Consider the following 23,332-nt stretch of genomic DNA (forward strand, 5'->3'; position numbering starts at 1 on the left):
GCAGTGGTTTTCAGACTTTAAAGTCTGAAATTCCAGAAGTGAACCGGAGGCGGGGCCGGAGCATCGGTGAGTGGCTGCGCCAACACAGGATGTCTGCGGGGGACCGTTAGATGCTCCGGGTAAGTTCAACTCATTTTCCCCTGACCCCCCTACAGTATCCCTTTAAGGACAAGTATAATAAACAAAATTATTTACAGAATTGATTGTACAGATCAGTGCCACAGTGTGTAACAAAAAAGAGAGAACTCTTCTGAATTAAAAAGTTTGCATTTTCACATATTTTATTTAACTAGAGACAACTTTGACATGTATCCATAAGAAATCAGACTAACATTTTAAAAAAAAATCCTTCCCAGAAAAAGCTTTATATAATGCTGATTTATGCAATTCTATAAACACTACCTGGGAACACATATTCAAGTAATTATTATTAAGGTACAGGTATATTTGTAAACTGACGTGAGGACAGCACCCATATCTTTATTTTGGCAAACACACATAGCTAGCCATTGTAGTTTTAAAGAGACACTGAAGGAAAAAAAAATGTATGATATAATGATTTGTATGTGTAGTACAGCTAAGAAATAAAGTATTAGGAGCAGAGACATACGTCTAATGTTGTTTCCAGTACAGGAAGAGTTAAGAAACTCCAGTTGTTATCTATGCAAATTGCCATTGCGCTCCACCACTTTCAAAGTTGCAGAGAGCTCCTCTGAAGGCTGTTATCTTAACTGTTTTTTTTTTTTTTGCAGAGAACAGTTCAGGACAGGTCAAAAGTTCACTGCCTGTTCTGTAAAAAACATTTAGAATGCTGAGTAGTGTGTAAACTGCAAATATTAGAGAAAGATGTAATGTTATAAAAAAAAAAAAAAAGCTGTATAACTTAAAATAAAAATATGACTTTTTTGCTACTAATGTTCTAGTAATTATCCGTACTACACCACCAATGTATTATATCATAATTGATTTTTTGCTTCAGTGTCTCTTTAAAGGGGAACTAAAGTAGCCCAAGAAACAGAGTTTTATCTGCAGAACCAGACATTTTAGCAGTGTAATTACTATCGCTAAAGCTAGCCTTACTATATTGCTTGCTGCCTTTGGGAGGTAGGCCTTAACAAGGCAGGGGTGGGAGTCTGCAAGACAGCAAGAGTTGAAGTGTATGGAAGGGTGGTTCAATGTCTTCTGCCTGAGATACAGCTAGTATAGAATTAGAGAGTCCTTTATGTGTGCCTATTGTCCTGAGTGGCCATATCGTGGTGCAAATTTACCATCATGACATGTAAATGGAGCAGCTGATTGTGGAAAGATATATGTATGTTACTTTCCATATATATCTTTCATGACTTTAGTTCAGCTTTAAAGACTTGAATCTGTTATCCCTGTACAATACCGCCTTGTGTTAAAGCCATAGAAGCACTCTGCATTGCATAGATGTAAACTAGATTTGTTATACTGAAATACATGCATATGAAGTTGAATAGGAGTGTGTTAGGTCCTCAGATAAACTATTATTACAGTTGCTGCAAAACTATCAACCTCAATTCTGAGGAAGAACATGTCTATCCTCCTACATGTTACAAAACTTACTTCTTAAAGCATATTGCAAGTTATCATTTCCAATACACATCCAAAACCAGTAATGCATCTCTCCAGGAGAGCAGGCTGTATGGCATCAATCATTTCTGTATGCCCTGACCCCCTAGGTAAGATCACTTTAAACAGGTCACAGGCTGCATCACACTGCTGTATCCTTTGCAGCTTTGAGTGGAGTTTTGCTGCCATGTAGTGGCTATTCTTTATATTGACCCAGCTTGTTGTTTTGCTCTTCTGACTTCTCCAATTCTGACCTCAGTTGAACTCCACCTGCCCTGACTGCTCGGCTTGTCTACGTTTACAATTGTCTGCTGCCTGTCCCAGACTGAGCTTGTTACTTATGTTAGCATCCTCCTCCAAGACATCAGCCTATACCTGTTCCACCTTTTGCACTTCATTCTCTCCTTCACTGGTGGAGCAATCCTGGGTGCTGTGACCTGGGGGCTATTAGGCAGCAAAGTGTCCATTGCCCATTAGGGGTGGCAGCCCATCATCCCTTGCGACTTGCGAGGTGCTCTGGTGAAGAACCGTAGCTACTTAGACTGTGTGCCCTGGGAGAGCCCATGCCTACCACCAGTGTGGGAGTCAACATAGTGGGGAATCCTAACACTTGCACTATTATTTGAAAACAGATGCATACTCTGATCTGGAACCTATACCTAACTGATCTGGAACCTTATGGATGGCTGGAGCCCCCCTTCAATCACCAGAACTGTAGGTAGTATCTTTGTGTGCTCAGTCCATAACGGTGTAACATTAATTCCTGCATCATTTACTATAGAGCAATCCTGAAGCAAATTTAAATTAAAAAAGATAGATACTTTCCTCAGTAGTGGAAAGCCTCTGGATAGTCTAGAGGCTTCTTGGATATTCTTATACCCCACTGTTCCATCGCTGGGTCTCTCTATACATATGTGACCCAGCAGGTGGAATGGGTTCCTTCAGTGTACCGAGCATGCACAGGTAAGGTTCATGCATGCCTAGCAGAATGAAAACACATCAAAGGAAAAATCATAAAACTCTATTCTAACCTGGCTAGATAATCATAGCTATAGCATAGTTGCACAGTAGGTGATTAGTGAAATTATAGAATTCCACAGACTGTTACTGGGTCACATTGCCTCTTTCCCTCAGGACAATATGAGAGGAATAGCAATTTAAACCTGACAGTTCTAATTCTTTCCTATTCTGGAAAAAAAAAACAAATAGTTTGCACACCTGTTGTAAAACTGTACACAACTATCAGACAGGTTAGGCAAGATACCAATTTTTGCCCACTGCTGATGATCACCTGGCTTTCTTAGTAAGATTTGGTGGGGCTTGCATCCACCAGCCCCCTAGATTCTGTTCAGGCCCTAGGCAACTGCCTAGAATTGCATTGTGGATGATCCGGCTCTGGTTTTATCACTTTTCCACTTTATTTTTCTTCTCCACAGTAGTGCATTATGAAAAATCTTTCAGAGTATAGTGTGAACGGAGCCATTGGGAAACATGGGCATTACTTTGAAAATCAGTTTTTCCTTTCAGTTATAACTGAGAGCAACTGATTAATTGTAAATTGGGCCTTAATGTAAACAATTTTCTATATGAACCCACCTCTACAGCAATTGCCTGAATATTAATGTCCAGGTTTACCCTTAGGTAGGATTCTAACAGCGTGGATTCTCATTGGTGCCAAGAGTGAATTCTTCCTGGTGCTAAGTAGGATTCCTGTTTGTCTTTTGCAATCCAATGAGAGCCCTATGTTTCTGCCAGGATTTAGATAGATGTATACCAGTGCCTGCCCCCCGTGCCTAGCAGTGGTGCAAGATCCAAATGGCGATGGAAGACACAGACAGACAGGCAGACACAACATTAAATTGCGCTTTTCTCCTGACAGGCAGAGCTGCAGCCACTTAGGGCGCACTCCACAGATAAACCAGGATCATTAGGGAGCTGTCCCACATCAAAGGCAGCAGTCTTTCCAGTACGCTATCCAACTGACAGGTGAGAAGATCTAGAACGGAGGGGGGACACTGTCCTTTCTCATAGGCTTGCGTAGATAACACAAGCATCTGCAGTGTCTGCGATCTCCAGAAAAATTGTGCTGGTTGGGAATGTGCAGTGCAGTGTAGTCCACTCCTGTTTATTCCTGCTCCTTTTTAAGTGGCAGATGCAAACAGATCCTAACATAGGATCTGTTTACACATCTGCTTGTGTTTGGGGGCCCTGGGGCAATTGACCCCTTTGCCTTAAAGGCAGCGACGGCCCTTCTCCCACTGCACTATGAAAAAGAGCACTCCTAACAAGTTATACAGGCAGTGTTGTATGTTTCTCAATTTGTCCTTTTGGATGGGTTTTAAGTATACTACTGTACTTTACAGTGCTTTTCAGAGAGGGCTTTTGGGTTCCTTTAGCCCTCTTACAAAAAAAGTATTGGTGCTTTTGGTTCTCTATAACTTAAAGAGGAGCTTTAACCTAGAATTGAATTTCATCCCAATCAGTAGATGATACCCACTTTCCCACAATAAATCATTTACCTTTTCTCCAATAGATCATCAGGGACATTTGTATGGCTAATATTGTGATGAAACCCCTCCCACATTGTGATGTCAGGACAATAGCCATGACAGCTTCCTGTCTGCAAACCTTGCTGAATTGCGGGAAATAATGACTGTGTCCAACTGCCAAGCAAACAGTATCTCCCTGTGCGCAAAGAACTCTCAGTAAGCGAACATTCCACAGAGATGGCCTCGCAGGACTAAAGTTGTCGGCACCTGTGATACATTTCAGAATGTAAATTAGAGTGAGGAAAGATTTTACAATGGGCAAATACTGAATAAATAATCTATAAAATAATGTTGTAAAAAATTAAGCAACTTTATTACTTTATTTTCTCTACAGTTCCTTTTTAACTGACTGGGTACCCCTCTTAAATTGCTATATAACTATAAAATTAGGATCCAAGAAGTCCCTAGTGGAGACGCACTCTTTAGGTACTTCCAGTTAGCAAACATGTAGACAAGCCTCCTGGCATTATCATACCCCAGATTCTGCACAAATGCAGGACACATGCACAGGGATGTATGCACTAATCTGCGATAAGCAAAATTATGTCTGTATATCTGTACTTTGTGCACGTTATTCTGCTTAACGCCGTTTAGTGCATAACCCCCATTGTCACATGAAATTGGGAGTCATGCAACATGTCAAGTAGTAAGAACTGTCTGCTTTTTGAAGGACCACTAGGTCTTATTGAAAAGCTGTTTTAGAGAATCAGTAAAGCTGGCAAGTTTGTAAGGATGCACATGATGCAAGCTTACATATAGTTTACTTAGCTAGAATCAGATGTTCTTTATAGGCTGTCCACTGGCACAGATCTTATAATTTTTATCACATGACCAGAAGCAACAGAATGGAGTGATTGGGATGGGCTGCTGCTGGATTGCACCATCCGGCTATTCGGACCGCAAGGGGAAAGGCACGGACTGATTCTCTGAGAAGATTTCTGTCTATAACAATGACAGTCTGTGGTGCAGGAAGCAGCCAGTTTCTGGACTCCCAACCACATACTTTAAAATTGATTTGACACCTGCTTCTACACAGAAGAAGCTCTGCAAATGACCACCTAAAACCTAAATAGATGTAGGAAAACATTTGTTCCTGGAGTGGTGCTTTAAATAATACAACTCATCCAAGGAAAACATAACAAGGCAGCTTCATCTGGACACAATATCTGTGTTCTGTAAGACGTTTCATCTCTGAGCAACTTTTTCAGTTCTAATAAAAGTGATGGAAAAACCTAGACACTTCAAGTGTACCCGAGCCAAAGCTCAGGTATAAAAACAAATACTTGAGAGGGAAGCCTCTGGATCCTATTGAGGCTTCCCTCTGCGTCCTCCGGTCTTCTGTTGCCGTGTTCAAACCATCCGAAGATTACCTGCTGCGCATGTACAGCAGCCGGAGCCACTTAGTGCTACTGCGCAGACATGGCCATGCTCGTACGGCTGCATCATGGCCACGCTCGTGTCAGCATAGGAGGGGCCCCAATCAGCTGGAGGTTCCCGGTGAGCAGTGGAGGACACAGAGGGATCTCTTAGGATCCAATGGCTTAGATAAGTTTTATATTTGAAGCCGAGCTTCAGCTTGACACAGAAGAGAAGCGCAGCCTCGATTTGAAGGACAATACAAAGCCTCAGCGAAGGAACTTGTAAAATTAATATATTTGAGAACACAAAAAGAAAATGCCCAGCTGAAACTACCTTTGTTTTTGAAATATTGTACTATGGCCTGGATAGATGCAAGCCTTCACAAAGAATAAATTAGCACTAGGTATACAACCAGCTGGGTATCAGTCTTGCAGCAGTATTACAGGGCTGCACACATTTCTGAGAAGAAATAAATATAAATAAGTGCTAATTTAAGGTTGAATGCTCTTTGTTTCTTTTGACTTCAACAGGCGTAGTATTCGTTCATTTTTGGTAAGGTCTGCTGGTAATTCATTGGCCTAAAAAGAAAAAAAAAATGGAATGTTATTTCTAAATACAATCTTCCTAAGCTGCTCCCTAAATACTTATCTGAATGTCTATATTATCAGAGTACGCTCATTAAAGAGGCACTTAAGTCACCTAACTAAAAAAAAGTGTTTTACTCACCTGAGGCTTCCCTCAGCCCCTTGTAGCTGATCGGTGCCCTCGCCGTGTCTCTCCGATCCTCACTTCCCAGCCGGCGGCTACTTCCGGTTTCGCTGTCAGGACCCGACAGGCTGGGAATGCGAGTGATTCTTCGCATTCCCAGCCACAATATCGCCCGCCCCCTATACTGCTATTGTGGCAAGGAAGGCAACAAGCACAAATACTTCCAACAAATGAAGGCTTGCTTTGTAGTTTTACCGTAGCCCACTAATTTTGTCACCAATATATCACATGACTAGAAAAGTGGACTTTTGGCAAGTAGCTTTAAAGAGTAACTTTCAGGCTGCAAAAGCTAATTTAAACCTCTATTCTCCTGTGTTAAACAGTTTTGAAGGTAGCCAAAAAGGCAATACTGAAGTTAAAAATATCTCTTATTTTGATGTTTGCTGAACAGTAAGGCTCGTTATTCCCAAGCTCCTAAGGAGGCCGGCAGGACGCATAACAGATACTGCAAAGCATTCTGGGGCTGCTTCTCCCCACTGCACTATCTTGGGTCCTCCCCTTAATTTCCCTATCCCGCCCTAAGGTTGCTTTCACAGTGGGAAGTTACAGGCTCATGTTACAGCAGCTTGTAACAGCAGCCTAAAACTCAGAGCACTGAAAAATCACAGGGCACATGTTCAGTTAGAGTATACTGCATGAGTCCGCTATTGTTCCTAGCCACATGGCTAATTAATATTCACTGCACAGTAGTGTTGTTTGGATCATGAACCATTAGAATCTTTGATCCTGATCTTTTTTGTGAGTCGAATCATCAGGAAGCAGGGAGGATATTACATCACAATTGGCTTCATAGGAGACAGACAAACATGGAACCTGCCATGAGCTGTCAGGAGCATCATTCTCTGCAAATACTATATAAAAATTCTGTGAAATCCAAACGTGGACAGTGAAATGCATATGTAATGTAAGTACAGCCAATATTTAGCTACTGATATATGTGTTTTTTTTCTCTGAGACCCTATACCTAACAGCTCCTCTTTAAGAAACAGACACAATTAGGGAGTAGAGAGTAGAGGGACTTTCTTCCTCTTGGAGTTCATTTGAAGCCAGCAAATGACAGTAATTATAACTAAAATACAGTATTACTTCTGGGTGAACGGATCCTTTACAAATGTTAAGATGTGCTAACTAACCTTATTTCTAATAGTGGGAATGGCGCCTGCTTCCAGGAGAAGAGCCACTGATCTGATGCTCCCACCAAGCACTGCAGCATGGAGCGCTGTAGATCCATTCTGGGTTGAAGGAATAGTGAAAGGAATGTTAAGTGTTAGTATTAGTTCAAGGTGAATAAAGTTAGTTTTAGGTCTCATTCACATTGGGTGTGTTGAGAAACGTTTAAAAGCGCGTGCACACTTTACTGCGCGTTTCAGTGCGTTGCTGTGCACTTTTTTTAAGCAAGTTTTGCTTATTGTAGCAGTTGTCAATAAAGCTTTGTTTTGATATGAAAATGTATTTATTTTTTTCAATTAGGGGTAAAAAACGCATGCGCTTTTATGCACTTGTATGCACTAAAAAAGCACACCCATTCACTTGCATTGATGTGCGCTTTACAGCTAAATGCACAGAAATGCATGCGACACTCCGTTTTTGTAACGCAGCTCAGTGCAGTGCATAGATTTGAATGAGGTACATTTAATTACATAGGAAAATCAATACCTTCCAGAACGCACAGGGCAATGTGCTGTGAAAAGTTCACTGAAATGTCCCTAATGTGAACGAGGCCTTAGGCTTAGGACCCGTTTCCACTGTGCACAGCATATGTGTCTTGCGGGATGCGATGCCAGCATAGTTGTGATGTGAGAGGCATCCAAATCCCTCCAGCTGTGCCATGCATAGCTATAGGAATTAGAATACACAATGTATTTAAATGCTGCATGCCATCTGATTTTTTTTCCCCACATGCAAATTGGATGGCAGTCTACTTATGTCAATAGATGAAATCAGCCCCTGATGAGTGCGCATGCACGAAACGCGTAGGGCGGAGCTACAGGCGTACGAGGCTGGCGAGAAAGAGCTCTGTTTGATACATGCTTGATTTTATTGGTTACATGTGAGTGCACTACTTTTATCTTCTTAATAAATGTTAATGGTTTTACGCTATGTCAAGTCCTTCAGTTATTAGGCTGATATGAGGAATCTGCTATAGAGGAGTGGTATCGTTTGGGGGAGCTGCTTGGAATATTCCGGTTGAGACACTGAGCGCTGTTGCTGTCTTATAATCTGGACAGCGGAGAGTGAGGTGAGAGGCCACACATGACTCGGTGGATATCTGCATGCCCTGGGAGATTAGATATGGTGCTGGTTTGCTGTCTGTGATTTGACAGCCATTACACATGGTGAGGACCTGTATAACCCTATGAGCCGTGGTGTACGTGTATGGGATATTGGTCACAACACTGGGTGGTGTGAAAAGGAAATTGTTTGAAGCAGTATCACACTATGTTTTGTTTTGTTCTCTATTTCTTTTGAGCAATTCATCACAAGAAAATCTGGGATACATGGGAGCGCAGCATTTTTGAAAAAGGAATACTTATGTCAATAGGCTGCGTTTTTCCGCCGTACAAATTTGCATGCAGGGAAACGCTGAAGATTTGCAGTAGTGGAAACAGGTCTTAAAGAGGAACTTCAGCCTAAACAAACATACTGTCATTAAGTTACATTAGTTAATTAAAATAGATAGGTAATATAATCTCTTGCCCACCCTGTTTTAAAAGAACAGGCAAATGTTTGATTTCATGAGGGCAAGCCGGCCTTTGATATGAGCGACCGGAGCGGTCGCTCAGGGCGCCAGCTTCCAAGGGGGCGCCTATAGCTGGTTGCCTATACAGAGGGCATCTACACCTGATTTCCTATACTGAGGGCACCTATAGCTGGCTACCTTTACTTAGGGCTCCAACACCTGACTTTTTTTATCTGATTGCCATCTGGAGTCAGGAAGGAATTTTTCCCATTTGGGGCTAATTGGACCATGCCTGGTGGGGTTTTTTTCGCCTTCCTCTGGATCAACAGGGGTATGTGGGGGACGGGCTGGAGTTGTACTTTGTACTGGTTGAACTCGATGGACGTATGTCTTTTTTCAACCAAAATAACTATGTAACTATGTAACTATGTAACCTATACTGGAGGCACCTACGCCTGGCTACTTATACTGGAGGCACCTACGCCTGGCTACCTATTGGGGGGATGGAGACCTTCAACTGACTTCCTAAACTGGGGGCACCTATGCTTGGCAACCTATTGTAACGATCGGTGGGCGCAGAGAGTATCTGATTACCGGTGATCTGCAGTATCACCGAAAATACAGATATATACCAGATTATAAGTGAACTGCAGTCTCACCGATAATCCGATATACAAACTAACCTCTGATCACCCGAGTAGAGTGTAGTGTTTGGTGTAACTGTAACACTAAGAGGACAAGGCCTCAATGCAGTAAGGAGTACTGCACAGATTCCTTCCGCAGACTTGAGCTCTCCAAGACGGGAGGAGTCAGACTGACAGTAGGAAGGGATATCTGAAAGTGACCCTCAGGAGGAAGGATCGCTAACAGAGCGAGGAACCGCCTCTAACGGTAAGGTCGGTTCTCGAGGTCGGACAAGCCAGGTCGTACACACACGGACAGATAAAGTACATGATCAGGAGGCAAAGGCAGAGTCAAAGTACAGGCAGGGTTCAGCAACGGGGTATCAGAAATATCGGGGTACAAAATCAGGAGGCAGAAGCAGAGTCAAGGAACGAGCCGGGGTTCGGCAACAGAGTATCAGAAATATCGAGGTACAAGATCAGAGTTCAGGAGGATAGTCAAGGCAGGCAGGAAGTCATAACAGATAATCACAATCAAACTAGTACTTTAGCTATCAACAGAATCTATCTTAGTGTAGGATTACAGCTCCAGCTGGTCCCGGCACACTAACGGATCTGACTACGGATCTGGGTGCTCCCACATATGTGATCGCACGCCAGACAAAGAGCAAGTGAACAACCAGCAGTATATATACTCTAGGACCTTTCCAGGACCTCCCTAATTGCTGGTCCAATGAGAGCAGTGGAATTTGTCAGCTGACCCAGCTGGTCAGCCGACACCCTTCTAACTGCTATTTAAACTCTGCCTCTGTGCTCGCGCGCGTGTAAGTCTGAATCTTGGTGGACTATCAGTCCCAGCCACACCAGTACTGTTTTGCAATGTATCTAATGCGGGGGTCGCCTCTGATGTGGATTCCGCCGTTACCAATGCGGATTCCGCCGCACTGCCCATGCGGCATGCGGCGTTTTTTCTGCGTTGTGACGCCATGCTGGACGCGGAAACAGCCGCCTCACCTCGAGAGACGGCGGCTTTTCCGCGTTTCCTTACAGTACCCCCCCCCCCCCCCCCCCCGAGGAGTGGACTCCGGACAACTCCCACCAGGTTTCTCGGGGTGTAAGGCATGAAACTCCCTTTTTAATTCGTCTGCATGCATGCGCGTCCCCGGTACCCATTGCCTCTCCTCAATGCCGTACCCTTTCCAGTGCACGAGGTATTGTACCGAGTTTTGTACAGAGCGTGAATCTAGAATCTTCTCCACCTCATATTCGTGTTGGGCATCTACCAAGACAGGAGGAGGAGGAGTGGGACCCACCTGGACTGCTGGCTTAAGAAGGGACACGTGGAAAGACCTCACCCCCCGCATGCTAGAGGGAAGATCAACGGTGTAAGTAACATCATTGACTTTCCTGACAACCGGGAATGGACCCACAAACCTGGGACCAAGCTTATTCGAAGGTTGTCTTAGGGTCAAGTGACGTGTGGACACCCAGACCAAGTCTCCTGGTCGGAACTTCCACTCCAGCGACCGTCTTTTGTCAGCTTGACCCTTCTGACTCAAAAAGGCCTTCTCCAGGTTACTTCTAACCGTCCCCCAAAGGTCCTTCAATTACTTTTGCCAGGCCTCCAGGGCTGGGAAAGGAGTGGAGGCTATAGGTAATGGGGAAAATTTGGGTGATCTCCCCGTCACCACCTGAAAGGGAGAGAATCCGGAGGACGAGTTTTTTCTGTTTCAAAATTTTTTATTATTTCAAAATTTTGGAGAGAGACAAAAGTATATACAGAGGTATACATGTCAAATTGTACAGTCAAACAGAATCTTCATCAATGTAGGTGCCAATAACAGAATTGTATAGTGAGTATGAAATCACTTGAGATTTGCCAGTGGCCACACATCAAATATGTAAAAAGTTTAAATTTTTAGTGATTCTATACTCGAGGGGATGCACCTACTGTAGGCTAATATCAGACAGCGGGATCCTGGGTTCCCAAGAGTAGACTAGGGTGAACAAGAGAAAAAAAAGGGGCGGGACCAGGAAGAGAAAAGAAGGAAGAAAAGGGAGAAGAAGAAGAGAAGACAGAGAGACTGAGTTTACCAAGGTCTATTCTAAATGATACGGTACAACACCTTAGTTTAATTCCATGTACCTTCTCCAAGGATTCCATGTTTCCTGATATTTGTCCATCTTATCATCTAATATAGCTGCCAGGTGTTCTTGTATCATGAAAGTTGTCACTCTTTGCTTGATTTCTCCAAATGGCACTAATTGAGTTTTCCATGCTCGTGCTATTGTCTGAGTCACGGCCACAAAGATAAAATGGGTCAATACCCTCTGTGGTTTTCGGAGGGAGTCTATTTTACCGTGCAATAAGGCTATCCAAGGGTCTCTAGGGATTGTTTTATGGAACAAGGTCTGAAGCATTCTAAAGACCCTTGACCATAGCCTCGAGAGCATGGTACATGACCAGAACATATGTAACATATCACCCTTATTTCCACATCCTCGGAAGCATGAGCCTCCATTTGTTCCAGGCAGATGGGCCAGTCTTGCTGGTACCCAGTACCACCTTAGAAGGACTTTATAAGATGATTCTATTATTGCTAAATTGAGTGATAGCTTGGGGATTGTATTCCATGCCCCCTCCCACTCTTCTTTTGACCTTTCTCCCTTCAGGTCCGATTCCCATTTATTCATATAACCATGGCGGAAGGATGGTGGTGGGTCTGTTAAAATTGAATAAAGATCCGATAAAATCCCTTTCATAAAGGGATTGTGCATACAGAAGTTCTCGAACCTGGTTAATGTTACAGGAAATTGAGTCTGAGATGGAAGAAGGGAGGAAAGCCAATGTCTGAGTTGTATGTAGCGAAATTTTTCTACAGGAGGGATCTGGTATCTCTCCTGTAGATCTCCCCAAGAGAGAATTCCTGAGCCTCCTAGTAGTGACCTAACCTGTTCCAGTCCGTGTTCCCTCCACCATTTAAAGCCATATGGATCTTCATAACCAGGAGTGAACAAGGGATTGTTTATGAATGACATCAGGGGCCGAGAAGGTGACACCAGGCCTTTTGAAAAACGTATAGAATCCCATATTGAAAGATAGTGTTGTAAGACTATTCCAAGAGATTTAGGTCTAGATTGCTTAGGCAGCCATAAAGGGGTTTGGATTGATTGTGGAGATGCTGCCGGGATTTCGAGTAGTATCCAAGCTGGCATTTTAGGGCCTTTGTAAAGGTCAATTAGGTGAGTTAGTTGAGCTGCTTGATAGTAACTGCTTAAGTTGGGAACTCCTAGACCTCCCTTGGTCCTGTGAATATACATAGTAGACTTGGAAATCCTGGAGTGGGAGTTATTCCATATGAATTTAAATAGCTTTGACTGTAACATACGTATAAAGTGGGGGGGGACACGGACTGGTAACATTCTAAAGTAATATAAGATCTTTGGAAGTAGGGTCATTTTAATAGCATTTATCCGGCCCAGCCACGAGAGATTGTAAGAAGACCACTGTGCCAGGTATTGCGAAATTCGTTTGGCAAGGGGGTAATAATTATGCTGAAATAATGTTTCATAATTGGCCGTCAGGTTTATTCCTAAATATTCCATTGAGGTATTGGACCATGTGAATTGGAACTTAGCTTTAATGTGTTGACAAGTGTCAAGGCTCAATGTAATATTGAGGAGTTGTGACTTTTGAGAGTTCACCTTCAGGCCTGAGATTTGGGAGAATTTGGACAGTACTGAAAGCAATTCTGGGATGGAGGTGGTGGGTTCCGTGATAAACAAAAGGAGATCATCAGCAAATAAGTTTAGTTTATGCTTGACTCCCGCCATCTCCACCCCTTGAATGTCCTGGTTCTGCCGTATGGCTATTGCCAGGGGTTCTATCGCCAAGATAAATAATACAGGTGATAGTGGGCACCCTTGACGGGTTCCTCTTGTTATATTAAAAATAGGAGAGGAGTATCCTGCATACTGTACAGTTGCCTTCGGCTCTGAATATAGAACTTTTATCCAAGTTATGAAAGGGTCACCTAGCCCCCATCTTTCAAGTACTTTGAACAGGTAATTCCAGGACACTGTGTCGAATGCTTTATATATATCTAAGGATAGACACAGGCCTGGAATTTTTCTCCTTTGTAGTAGCTCAATTACCTCAACCGCTCTAAGTGTGGCGTCCGTGGCCTGTCGTCCTGGTACAAAGCCAACTTGGTCGTTATGTATAATATCACCTAAAAACCCATTAATTCTGGTAACTAATATTTTCCCAAGAAGCTTATTATCAATGTTAAGGAGGGATATCGGCCTAAATTGTTGGATCTCCAGCCCGTCAGCGTCTGATTTGGGTATCATTGAAATATCTGCTTGGAGGGAGTATGTGTTTGGTATTAGGCCTCTTTTGTATGCATTAAAAAGAGAGACCAATAAAGGGCTCAGGGCAGCCGAGAATTTTTTGTAAAACAATCCCGAGAACCCATCAGGGCCTGGTGTCTTTGAAGGTTTTATAGATTTTATGGCTGTCTGCACTTCCTCCAAGGAGATATCTCTACCTAGCATTTCTGCCAAATCTGAAGAGATACGCGGAAGAGAAATTCCATTTAAAAATGTATCGGTTTCATCTATATTGGGGTCTCCTTGGGTACCATATAGTCCTTTCAAGAAGTCATGAAAGCCTGTCACTATTTTGGAAGGGTCTGAGGAGATCTGTCCATTAGGTAGACGAACTGACAATGTAGGAGGTTTGTATATTTTGTTTTTAAGCTTATTAGCCAGCAGGGTGTGCGATTTATTAGCCCAGCGATAGTATCTGTGCCGTTGCCAGCGTAATTGTTTTTCGGCTGCGTCAGTTAGTTTCAGGTCTAATTGGGTTCTAAGTTGGTCTCTTTCTAGTTTTAATGCTGAGGTCGGGTTGGCTTTCCAGTCAGACTCAGTCATTTCTAATTTACTGGTTAGTTCTAGGATGTCTTTTTGGCGTTGTCGCTTTTTATGTGAAGCTAGACCAATAACCCGTCCTCTGATTGTTACTTTCAATGCTTCCCATAAAGAAATGGGGGATGTAACCGAGTCCTGGTTGTCGTCTATGTATTCCTGGATATAAGTGTGCAGTTTCTCAAGTATGTCTTTATCTGAGAGAAGGGAGTCATTCATACGCCACTTATAACTGGCTCTCTTTGGCACTAGGGACGATAGATGTATTGAGACTGGGTTATGGTCAGACCAGGGTACTGTTAAGATCCTTGCTTTAGACACATTAGATAGATAATGTTGCTGAAGAAAAAAATGGTCTATTCTACAAAAACTGCCATGAGGGTTTGAAAAAAAAGTATAGTCTCGTGTTGTGGGGTTTAGCTCTCTCCATACATCAAAGAGATTTTCCGAACGAAAAAGAGTGTTAATTGCGGAAGGGTTGGGGATCCCTGGCTGTTGTGTGGGGGTAAGACGTTCGTGTGGTTTGGATCTGTCGAGGAGGTCATTCAGAACTGCATTAGTATCTCCACATAAAATCAACATTCCCTCACGGTGATGTCCTATAACCTGCATGAGATGGGAAAGGAACCTTTCTTGGAAAGTGTTTGGGGCATAATAAGAGGCTATAGTCACCTTAACGTCGTGCAGTGTCCCTACTAACAGTACATATCTTCCAGTTGGGTCGGCTATTTGCTTTATGCATTTAAAGGGCAACCCCCTACGAAAGGCTATTGTGACCCCTCTAACCTTTTCTCTAGCGCAGGAGTTAAAAACCAGCGGGTAATGGAAGCTGAGGTAGGAAGGGCGGGAGGAAACCGAGAACCTGGTCTCCTGAAGGCAGACTACATCTGCTTTACAGGATTTATAGTATTTGAAGGCCTTAGCTCTTTTCTGAGGGGAGTTGAAGCCTTGGACGTTGTGGGAAATAATTATTAGATTTTCTGCGTTAGTTGTCAAGGCCATGGCAATGGTTAATGATGGGGTATCTTGAGATGCGTACCAGGAATACAGACCATTGCTTCCTTGGGTAGATCAGTCTAAGGACAGAACAAGTGAAAGAGATAGGAAGAAGGAAGAGAAGAATAGAAAGTAAGAGCCAAGAATGCAAGAAGAGCATTAGAGGTTGTGTCCCCCTGGACGGAGACCAAACAGGGGGAGACAATGTTGGATCTTGTCTCGGTCGGGCCTGTGTTCGATGAACACAAACCGCCGAAAGCGCAGCTGACAAAGTCAGGTGCCAGGCCATCAAAAAGTGGCAGGGGGGGTCAGCGGCCCCCTCCGGCCGCTTAGTTTACCGTCTAAGCTTCTAAAAAAACTAATTTCTCGTCACAGTTTTAAACCCACATAGTTACAACACAATGGGAGGTTCTCTCCTTTAGTAGTTGGAATAAACTTCAGTCTTCTGTTAGGCCCAAATTTCTGTACTGTGTAAAATATTAAAGTGAAAACATAACCTATAATCATTGTTAAGCAATATGAACTCCAGTATAAGAAAGTCCGTAATTATTCGGTATTTTTCTAATCGCCTGTAGGAAAAAAAAGGTTAGTGGAGCTATAAGTAACAGTCCGGGGAGTGTTTATAAACTCGTTTCAACCACAGCCATAAGAGGCAACACTTCACTATCTTAAAATATAAAGGGTCCGTCAGGAACTTAGACCATAGTTTGTTAGACCTTAGCTGCACTGTAAGCAAGAAAAACGTGATAAAAAATAATAAGAAAAAGTATTTAACAAGAGCAAGAACAGCAGTTGAGCCAAGGTTCTAGAGTGGGACCCAACAGCATGGGCCCGTTGCAGACAACAAAGGATAGTCCTGAATATCACCCTGGGTCGGACATTCTGGAAGGAGAAGGAGAGCTTCTTCGCCGTCTAGATGTTGTACGGCGCGCCTTTACAGTTTCCCATATTGGCGCCGAACGTGTGGAGTGCTGACTATGGGCAGGAGAACTTGCTGGGGATCCTGCTGGCAGGGCCAGATTCAATAATTCAAATTTCTTTTGGGCTTCCTCCGGGGTAGCAATGACTATTTGCCTTGAGTTGTGAGTAAATAGCAGCTTAAAGGGGAAGCCCCACTTATATTTGATGTTGTGCGCCATTAAAATTTGAAGAAAGGGCTTCATAGCTCGACGGCGTTGTACCGTGGCCGGAGCTAAGTCAGTAAAGATCTGGTATTGGTAGTTTTGAAAGGTAAGATCTGGTTTATCTCTTGCTGCCCGTAGGAGAGCTTCCTTAGTATTGTAAAAGGTCAGTTTCACGATAATGTCCCGGGGAGGGCCTTCAGCTTTGACTGAGGTGAGTGCTCTGTGAATGCGATCAAATTCAAGCCTTTCAATAGGGATTGCCGGGTCTAACTCCTGAAATAGAGCCGTTATTGTGGATGTGAGGTCAGTAACTGACTCAGGGATACCCCTGATCCTAAGATTGCCACGGCGTGCCCTATTTTCAAAGTCTTCTAGTTTTATTTGCATTGTCTCAAAGTCCTGGTCGTGTGCTTCCAGCGCTACACCCGTTGTGTCCATGCATTGCTCAAGGTCTGTTATCCGAGAGCCTAGCTCACGGATCTCTTTTTTGAGCTGGGTAGTTATTCTGGTAGAGGCCTCATCCAGCTTGCGGTGGAGGAGTTGCTCTATTTTGCCCAGTAAGGCCTGGTCTCGGGAGTCTGGGTCAGCCGTACCTTTATTGGAAGCTGTCTGCCTGCGTTTTCCTTTAGCCGTCGGGCGGAGAGAAGAAGCGCTGCTGTCGTCAGAGGCCGGAGCTGGTGAGGCCTCACGCTGTTTTTCACCCGGCGCCATCTTGGGTTCTCCGCGGCGGTAAGAAGAGGAAAGTGTGGCGTGTGTTCGGTTGGAAGTTCGCCCTCTGCGACCTCCCATACAGGCTCGGGGGTGTATCGGAGCTCCAGTGAGGCTCGTCTGGTGAGGGTTATTGCACTGCGGCGAGAGGGATCTCGGCTAAAGCGGCCGGAGGGTGCAGAGTGGAGTTAGATAGCGGCCATCTTCCTCGGCTGCTAGCCACGCCCCCCCGGAGGACGAGTTTTTTAAATTATTCTGGGCAAATTCTGCGAAGGGCAGAAATCTGACCCAATCGTCCTGCGCCTCTGCCACATAACACCTTAAAAATTGCTCTAAAGACTGATTTATTCTCTCAGTCTGGCCGTTGGTCTGTGGGTGATAGCCCGATGAAAAAGACAGCTTTATGCCCATGAGGTGGCAAAAAGCTTTCCAAAACCGTGAGACGAATTGGACTCCCCTGTCTGAAACTATGTCTTCGGGAATGCCATGTAAACGGAAGACATGAGTGATAAACAACTCGGCCAATTCCTGAGCCGAGGGGAGTCCTTTCAAAGGCACAAAGTGGGCCATCTTACTAAAGCGGTCGACTATCACCCAAATGACCGCCATACCTTCAGACCTGGGAAGCTCGCCCACAAAATCGATGGACAGGTGGGTCCACGGCTCATTCGGGGTGGGCAAAGGCTGCAACGTACAGACAGGTGCCAGCCGGGAGGGTTTACTCTTGGCACATATCAAACACTCTTTTACGTATTCCTTACAATCCGCTGCCAAGGAAGGCCACCAGGCGCATCTGGCTATCAGATCCTGTGTTCTGGATGCCCCAGGATGCCCTGCGTTCTTATGTGCATGAAACATCTCAAGAACCTGCAGGCGAAAAGGCAGAGGAACGAACAGGACCCCTGCGGGCTTCCCTTCCGGAATGTCTTGCTGAAAGGGAGCCAATGTCTCCCTCCAATCCTCCCAAGTTTCAGTGGCTGCCAGTATTAATTTCTGGGGAATAATGGTCTCTGGAATGGAGGGCTGTGCTGTCTCTGACTCAAAACATCTGGATAGAGCATCCGCCTTAACATTCTTGCTCCCTGGGGTGTACGTAATAATGAAACTAAACCTGGAGAAGAACAACGACCATCGAGCCTGGCGAGGGCTCAACCTCTTAGCCCCCTCGATGTACTCTAGGTTTTTGTGATCGGTGTAAACCGTGATGGTATGCTCAGCTCCCTCTAACCAGTGTCGCCATTCCTCGAAAGCCAATTTGATGGCCAAGAGCTCCCTGTTGCCAATATCGTAATTCCTCTCTGCAGGGGAGAACCTGCGAGAGAAATACGCACACGGGTGCATTTTACCCTGCAAGCCTGACCGCTGTGACAGCACAGCCCCCACCCCAACCTCCGAGGCATCCACCTCCACAATGAACGGGAAAGAGGCATCCACATGTCTGAGGATGGGTGCTGAACAGAATAGGCCTTTCAGGGTGGCAAAAGCATGTAAAGCCTCAGGAGACCAGTGAGTGGTATCTGCCCCCTTCTTAGTGAGGCAGGTAAGGGGAGCAATGACAGTGGAGTACCCCTTTATAAACCGTCTATAGTAGTTGGCGAAGCCAAGAAAGCGCTGAAGGGATTTCAACCCAACCGGCTGTGGCCACTCCAGAACAGCGGAGACCTTGGCAGGATCCATAGACAGGCCTGTGGTGGAAATTATGTACCCCAAGAACGCAACAGATGTTACTTCGAAGATGCACTTCTCAAGCTTTGCGTATAACGAGTTCTGCCTTAACTGATTTAACACAAACTTCACATGGTTTCTATGTTCAGTGAGGTTGTTGGAGAAGATAAGAATATCATCAAGATAAACTAGTACAAATTTCCCCAACACCTCCCGGAATACCTCGTTAATGAGTTCCTGAAAAACGGCCGGAGCATTACATAACCCGAAGGGTATCACCAGGTACTCATAATGCCCGTCTGGTGTATTAAAGGCCGTCTTCCACTCATCGCCCCTTCTTATACGTATCAGATTGTACGCGCCCCGCAAATCTAGCTTAGAAAAAATCTTAGCGTCAGTAACCTGAGTGAACAAATCATCTATCAGTGGCAACGGATAGCGATTCTTTATAGTAATCTTGTTGAGACCGCGATAATCGATGCAGGGTCGCAGGCCTCCGTCTTTCTTTTTGACAAAAAAGAACCCTGCTCCAGCAGGTGACCGGGACGGGCGAATGAAACCCTTGGCCAAATTTTCACGGATGTACTCCTGCATGGCCAATTTTTCGGGCCCTGATAGATTGTACAAGTGACCCCGGGGGGGAACACAACCTGAACGGAGATCAATGGGACAATCGAAAGGACGATGTGGGGGCAATTTATCAGCTGCCTTGGGACAGAACACATCGGAAAATTCAGAATACTGATCTGGTACCCCTTCCACCTGAAATCTGGTTTGCCCCAAGGTCAACTTCCCCAAACACCGCTGAAAACAACGAGGTGACCAAGTGGTTAACTGACCCGTGGCCCAGTCTATTTGAGGTGAATGAAGTTGCAACCACGGCATGCCTAGGATAATAGTTGAGGTAGACATGTGCAGTACAAAAAACGATAATTGTTCCCCATGCAGTACCCCTATGGTGACCTTCACCTCCGGGGTCTGCGACAGAGCACGATTCCGTTGTAGAGGGGAATCGTCTACTGCCGTGACCTGAATGGGGGGTGTCACAGGAGTGAGCGGAATACCCAACTCCTGAGCAAACTTAAAGTTCATAAAATTGGCCGCTGAGCCTGAGTCAATGAAAGCCTCAGTGGCCACAGATTTCTTCTCCCATGTAACTGTACAAGGGAGAAGCAATTTCTTTTCTTTAAGGGGTGCAAGTGGCGTGCCTAGGGTGTCACCCCCCACTACTCCTAGGCAAATTCGTTTCCCGACTTGTTCGGGCAGTTGATCCATCATTCTCCGCCTTCGCTCCACCTGGGTCAATTTCGAACAACCAATCTGCATTGGTTCGGGTGGAGGCAAGGCCGGAGGAGATGAGACAGATGGAGATGGCGTTACTAAGGGTGCAGCGGAGGGTGCCACATATGATGTTACCCTGGCACGGTGACTGCCCCGAATCTGCCTCTGATGGCGTAATCGACGGTCGACTCGAATGGCCGATGTGATGGCCTCATCGACTGTCCTGGGCTCGGGCAAGGTTAGCATTAAATCGGAGACCTCCTCCGACAACCCAGACAAGAAGTAATCCATGAGGGCAAAATTATCAAATCTGGCCGTGACTGACCATCTGCGAAATTCTGCCGCGTAATCCTCGACTGAACCCCTGTCTTGCCGCAAAAGTTTGAGCTTCCGCTCAGAGGTTGCCGCAAGGTCAGGGTCGTCGTAAATTACGGCCATGGCCTTAAAGAATTCCTCTACCGAGGTCAGAGCAGTATCGGTAGGAGGCAGGTTGTATGCCCATGACTGGGAGTCACCAGTCAGCAAAGTTTTAATAAAGGTGACCCGTTGGGTCTCAGTCCCCGAGGATCGGGGTCTCAACTCGAAGTACGATAACACTCTACTCTGAAAATTCCGGAAGTCAGACTTGTGGCCGGAAAATTTATCTGGTACGGGCATACGTATGTCAGCACTAGGAGGGGATCGCACTGAATCAACTGACGTCTGGAGGGTTCGCACAGAGCCTGATAGGACATCAATCATAGTCTTGTGGCTACCCAGCACTTGGTTGATGTTTTCCACCGAAGTGGCAAGTGCGCCCAGACGGTCAGTGTGTGCGTCCATTTGCATTTTTTGGGTCTGGCGTTCTGTAACGATCGGTGGGCGCAGAGAGTATCTGATTACCGGTGATCTGCAGTATCACCGAAAATACAGATATATACCAGATTATAAGTGAACTGCAGTCTCACCGATAATCCGATATACAAACTAACCTCTGATCACCCGAGTAGAGTGTAGTGTTTGGTGTAACTGTAACACTAAGAGGACAAGGCCTCAATGCAGTAAGGAGTACTGCACAGATTCCTTCCGCAGACTTGAGCTCTCCAAGACGGGAGGAGTCAGACTGACAGTAGGAAGGGATATCTGAAAGTGACCCTCAGGAGGAAGGATCGCTAACAGAGCGAGGAACTGCCTCTAACGGTAAGGTCGGTTCTCGAGGTCGGACAAGCCAGGTCGTACACACACGGACAGATAAAGTACAGGATCAGGAGGCAAAGGCAGAGTCAAAGTACAGGCAGGGTTCAGCAACGGGGTATCAGAAATATCGGGGTACAAAATCAGGAGGCAGAAGCAGAGTCAAGGAACGAGCCGGGGTTCGGCAACAGAGTATCAGAAATATCGAGGTACAAGATCAGAGTTCAGGAGGATAGTCAAGGCAGGCAGGAAGTCATAACAGATAATCACAATCAAACTAGTACTTTAGCTATCAACAGAATCTATCTTAGTGTAGGATTACAGCTCCAGCTGGTCCCGGCACACTAACGGATCTGACTACGGATCTGGGTGCTCCCACATATGTGATCGCACGCCAGACAAAGAGCAAGTGAACAACCAGCAGTATATATACTCTAGGACCTTTCCAGGACCTCCCTAATTGCTGGTCCAATGAGAGCAGTGGAATTTGTCAGCTGACCCAGCTGGTCAGCCGACACCCTTCTAACTGCTATTTAAACTCTGCCTCTGTGCTCGCGCGCGTGTAAGTCTGAATCTTGGTGGACTATCAGTCCCAGCCACACCAGTACTGTTTTGCAATGTATCTAATGCGGGGGTCGCCTCTGATGTGGATTCCGCCGTTACCAATGCGGATTCCGCCGCACTGCCCATGCGGCATGCAGCGTTTTTTCTGCGTTGTGACGCCATGCTGGACGCGGAAACAGCCGCCTCACCTCGAGAGACGGCGGCTTTTCCGCGTTTCCTTACACCTATATTGAGGGCACCTACACATGAGATCCTATACTGGGGGCACCTATACCTGGCTACCTACCTATACTGAGTCTGAGGGCGTTTTGGGGGGGGGGGGCGCACTGCGTCTGTAACGTGTGGTGCAAATTGTCAGTGCTGTGCTATCATTCTAAATGGGGTAGAAGGGCGGCTAACTGTTATTAATATTCCTGAAAGGTTCTAGCCTTCATTTTTAAGTGTATTCAGGATAATGCACTCTTTCCATCCATTCGTGGTTATTACGTCAAAAAGGTTGGGAACCACTGTTCTAGGAGATATCTCAGGAAAAAAGGGGAATTGCATATGGGCCTGTGTGTGTGTATATGTGCGTGGTAAGAGGATGAGGGGGCACAAAAATCAGGTTTCGCTCAGGGCGCTGTGAAACCTAAGGCTGGCCCTGAGGGCAGCCATCTTTTTGGTTGAAAGGAGGTGAAAAGGAGCATAAGACACAGTTCCAACTGTGAAAAGAAGCATGAGACACAGTTCCAACTGTCCTGGGTGCTGATCACCCCTCCCAGTTGCTAGGCAACGTGAATAACAACATAGGAAATCCCATCATACTTTGAACAGCATCAGGGAAAAAAAGCCCGGGCAGATTTCTTTGATGGGTGGAGCTTAGCTAAAAATGCAGCTAAAAATGATGCTTTGGTAAGAAAAAAAAAAGTTCTGATGCTGTGAAACTGTTAAAGAAACACCAAGCCTTTTCAGTTCTGCTGAATAGATTTTTAGTCTTGAGGTTCACTTTAAGTTAATTTAAAACTCCAGTTCAGTCTCACAAATTTTTTACATAGTAAAGGTAATAAAGGTGAACTATGCTATTGTTTACAAAATGTTCATGTCTGATGCTGCTCTTTTAGAGAAAGTAATCTTTGGAAATTCCAGTAGAGTGACCAGGGATCCCTCCAGCAAGCTGAGAAGTGAGTGGGTGTTCCAAGCTAAGGAGCCACTCTGTCTCTCCAGCTCCTCCCTGTGTTGCTGAAAGATTAATTATATGCATAAGAAATACTACATTTATAAAGAGAGCTGGGAGGAAGTCCACTAGTGCCGGGAGGAAGTCAATTCCACTTAAACCCAGTC

The 23,332-nt window shown here is 45.0% G+C and overlaps 1 protein-coding gene across 3 annotated transcripts in view; it reads right to left on the bottom strand.

Moving 5' to 3' along the window:
- Window positions 1-316: 316 nt before the first annotated feature.
- Window positions 317-23,332, bottom strand: part of LOC137518872 (ankyrin repeat domain-containing protein 29-like) — an 83,855-nt gene continuing 60,839 nt past the window's right edge. For 2 of the 3 annotated variants that reach the window (XM_068237265.1, XM_068237264.1), the window contains 2 exons: window positions 7,403-7,501; window positions 317-6,079 (listed from right to left, as the gene is read on the bottom strand). In XM_068237265.1, the coding sequence (XP_068093366.1) occupies window positions 5,993-6,079; window positions 7,403-7,501 (186 nt within the window). In that variant the 3' untranslated portion in view covers window positions 317-5,992. The remainder of the gene's footprint in view (window positions 6,080-7,402; window positions 7,502-23,332) is intronic. The other variant, XM_068237266.1, reaches the window with a different exon arrangement.

Source organism: Hyperolius riggenbachi, chromosome 5 (assembly GCF_040937935.1).
Source record: "Hyperolius riggenbachi isolate aHypRig1 chromosome 5, aHypRig1.pri, whole genome shotgun sequence".
Taxonomy (NCBI): Eukaryota; Metazoa; Chordata; class Amphibia; order Anura; family Hyperoliidae; genus Hyperolius; species Hyperolius riggenbachi.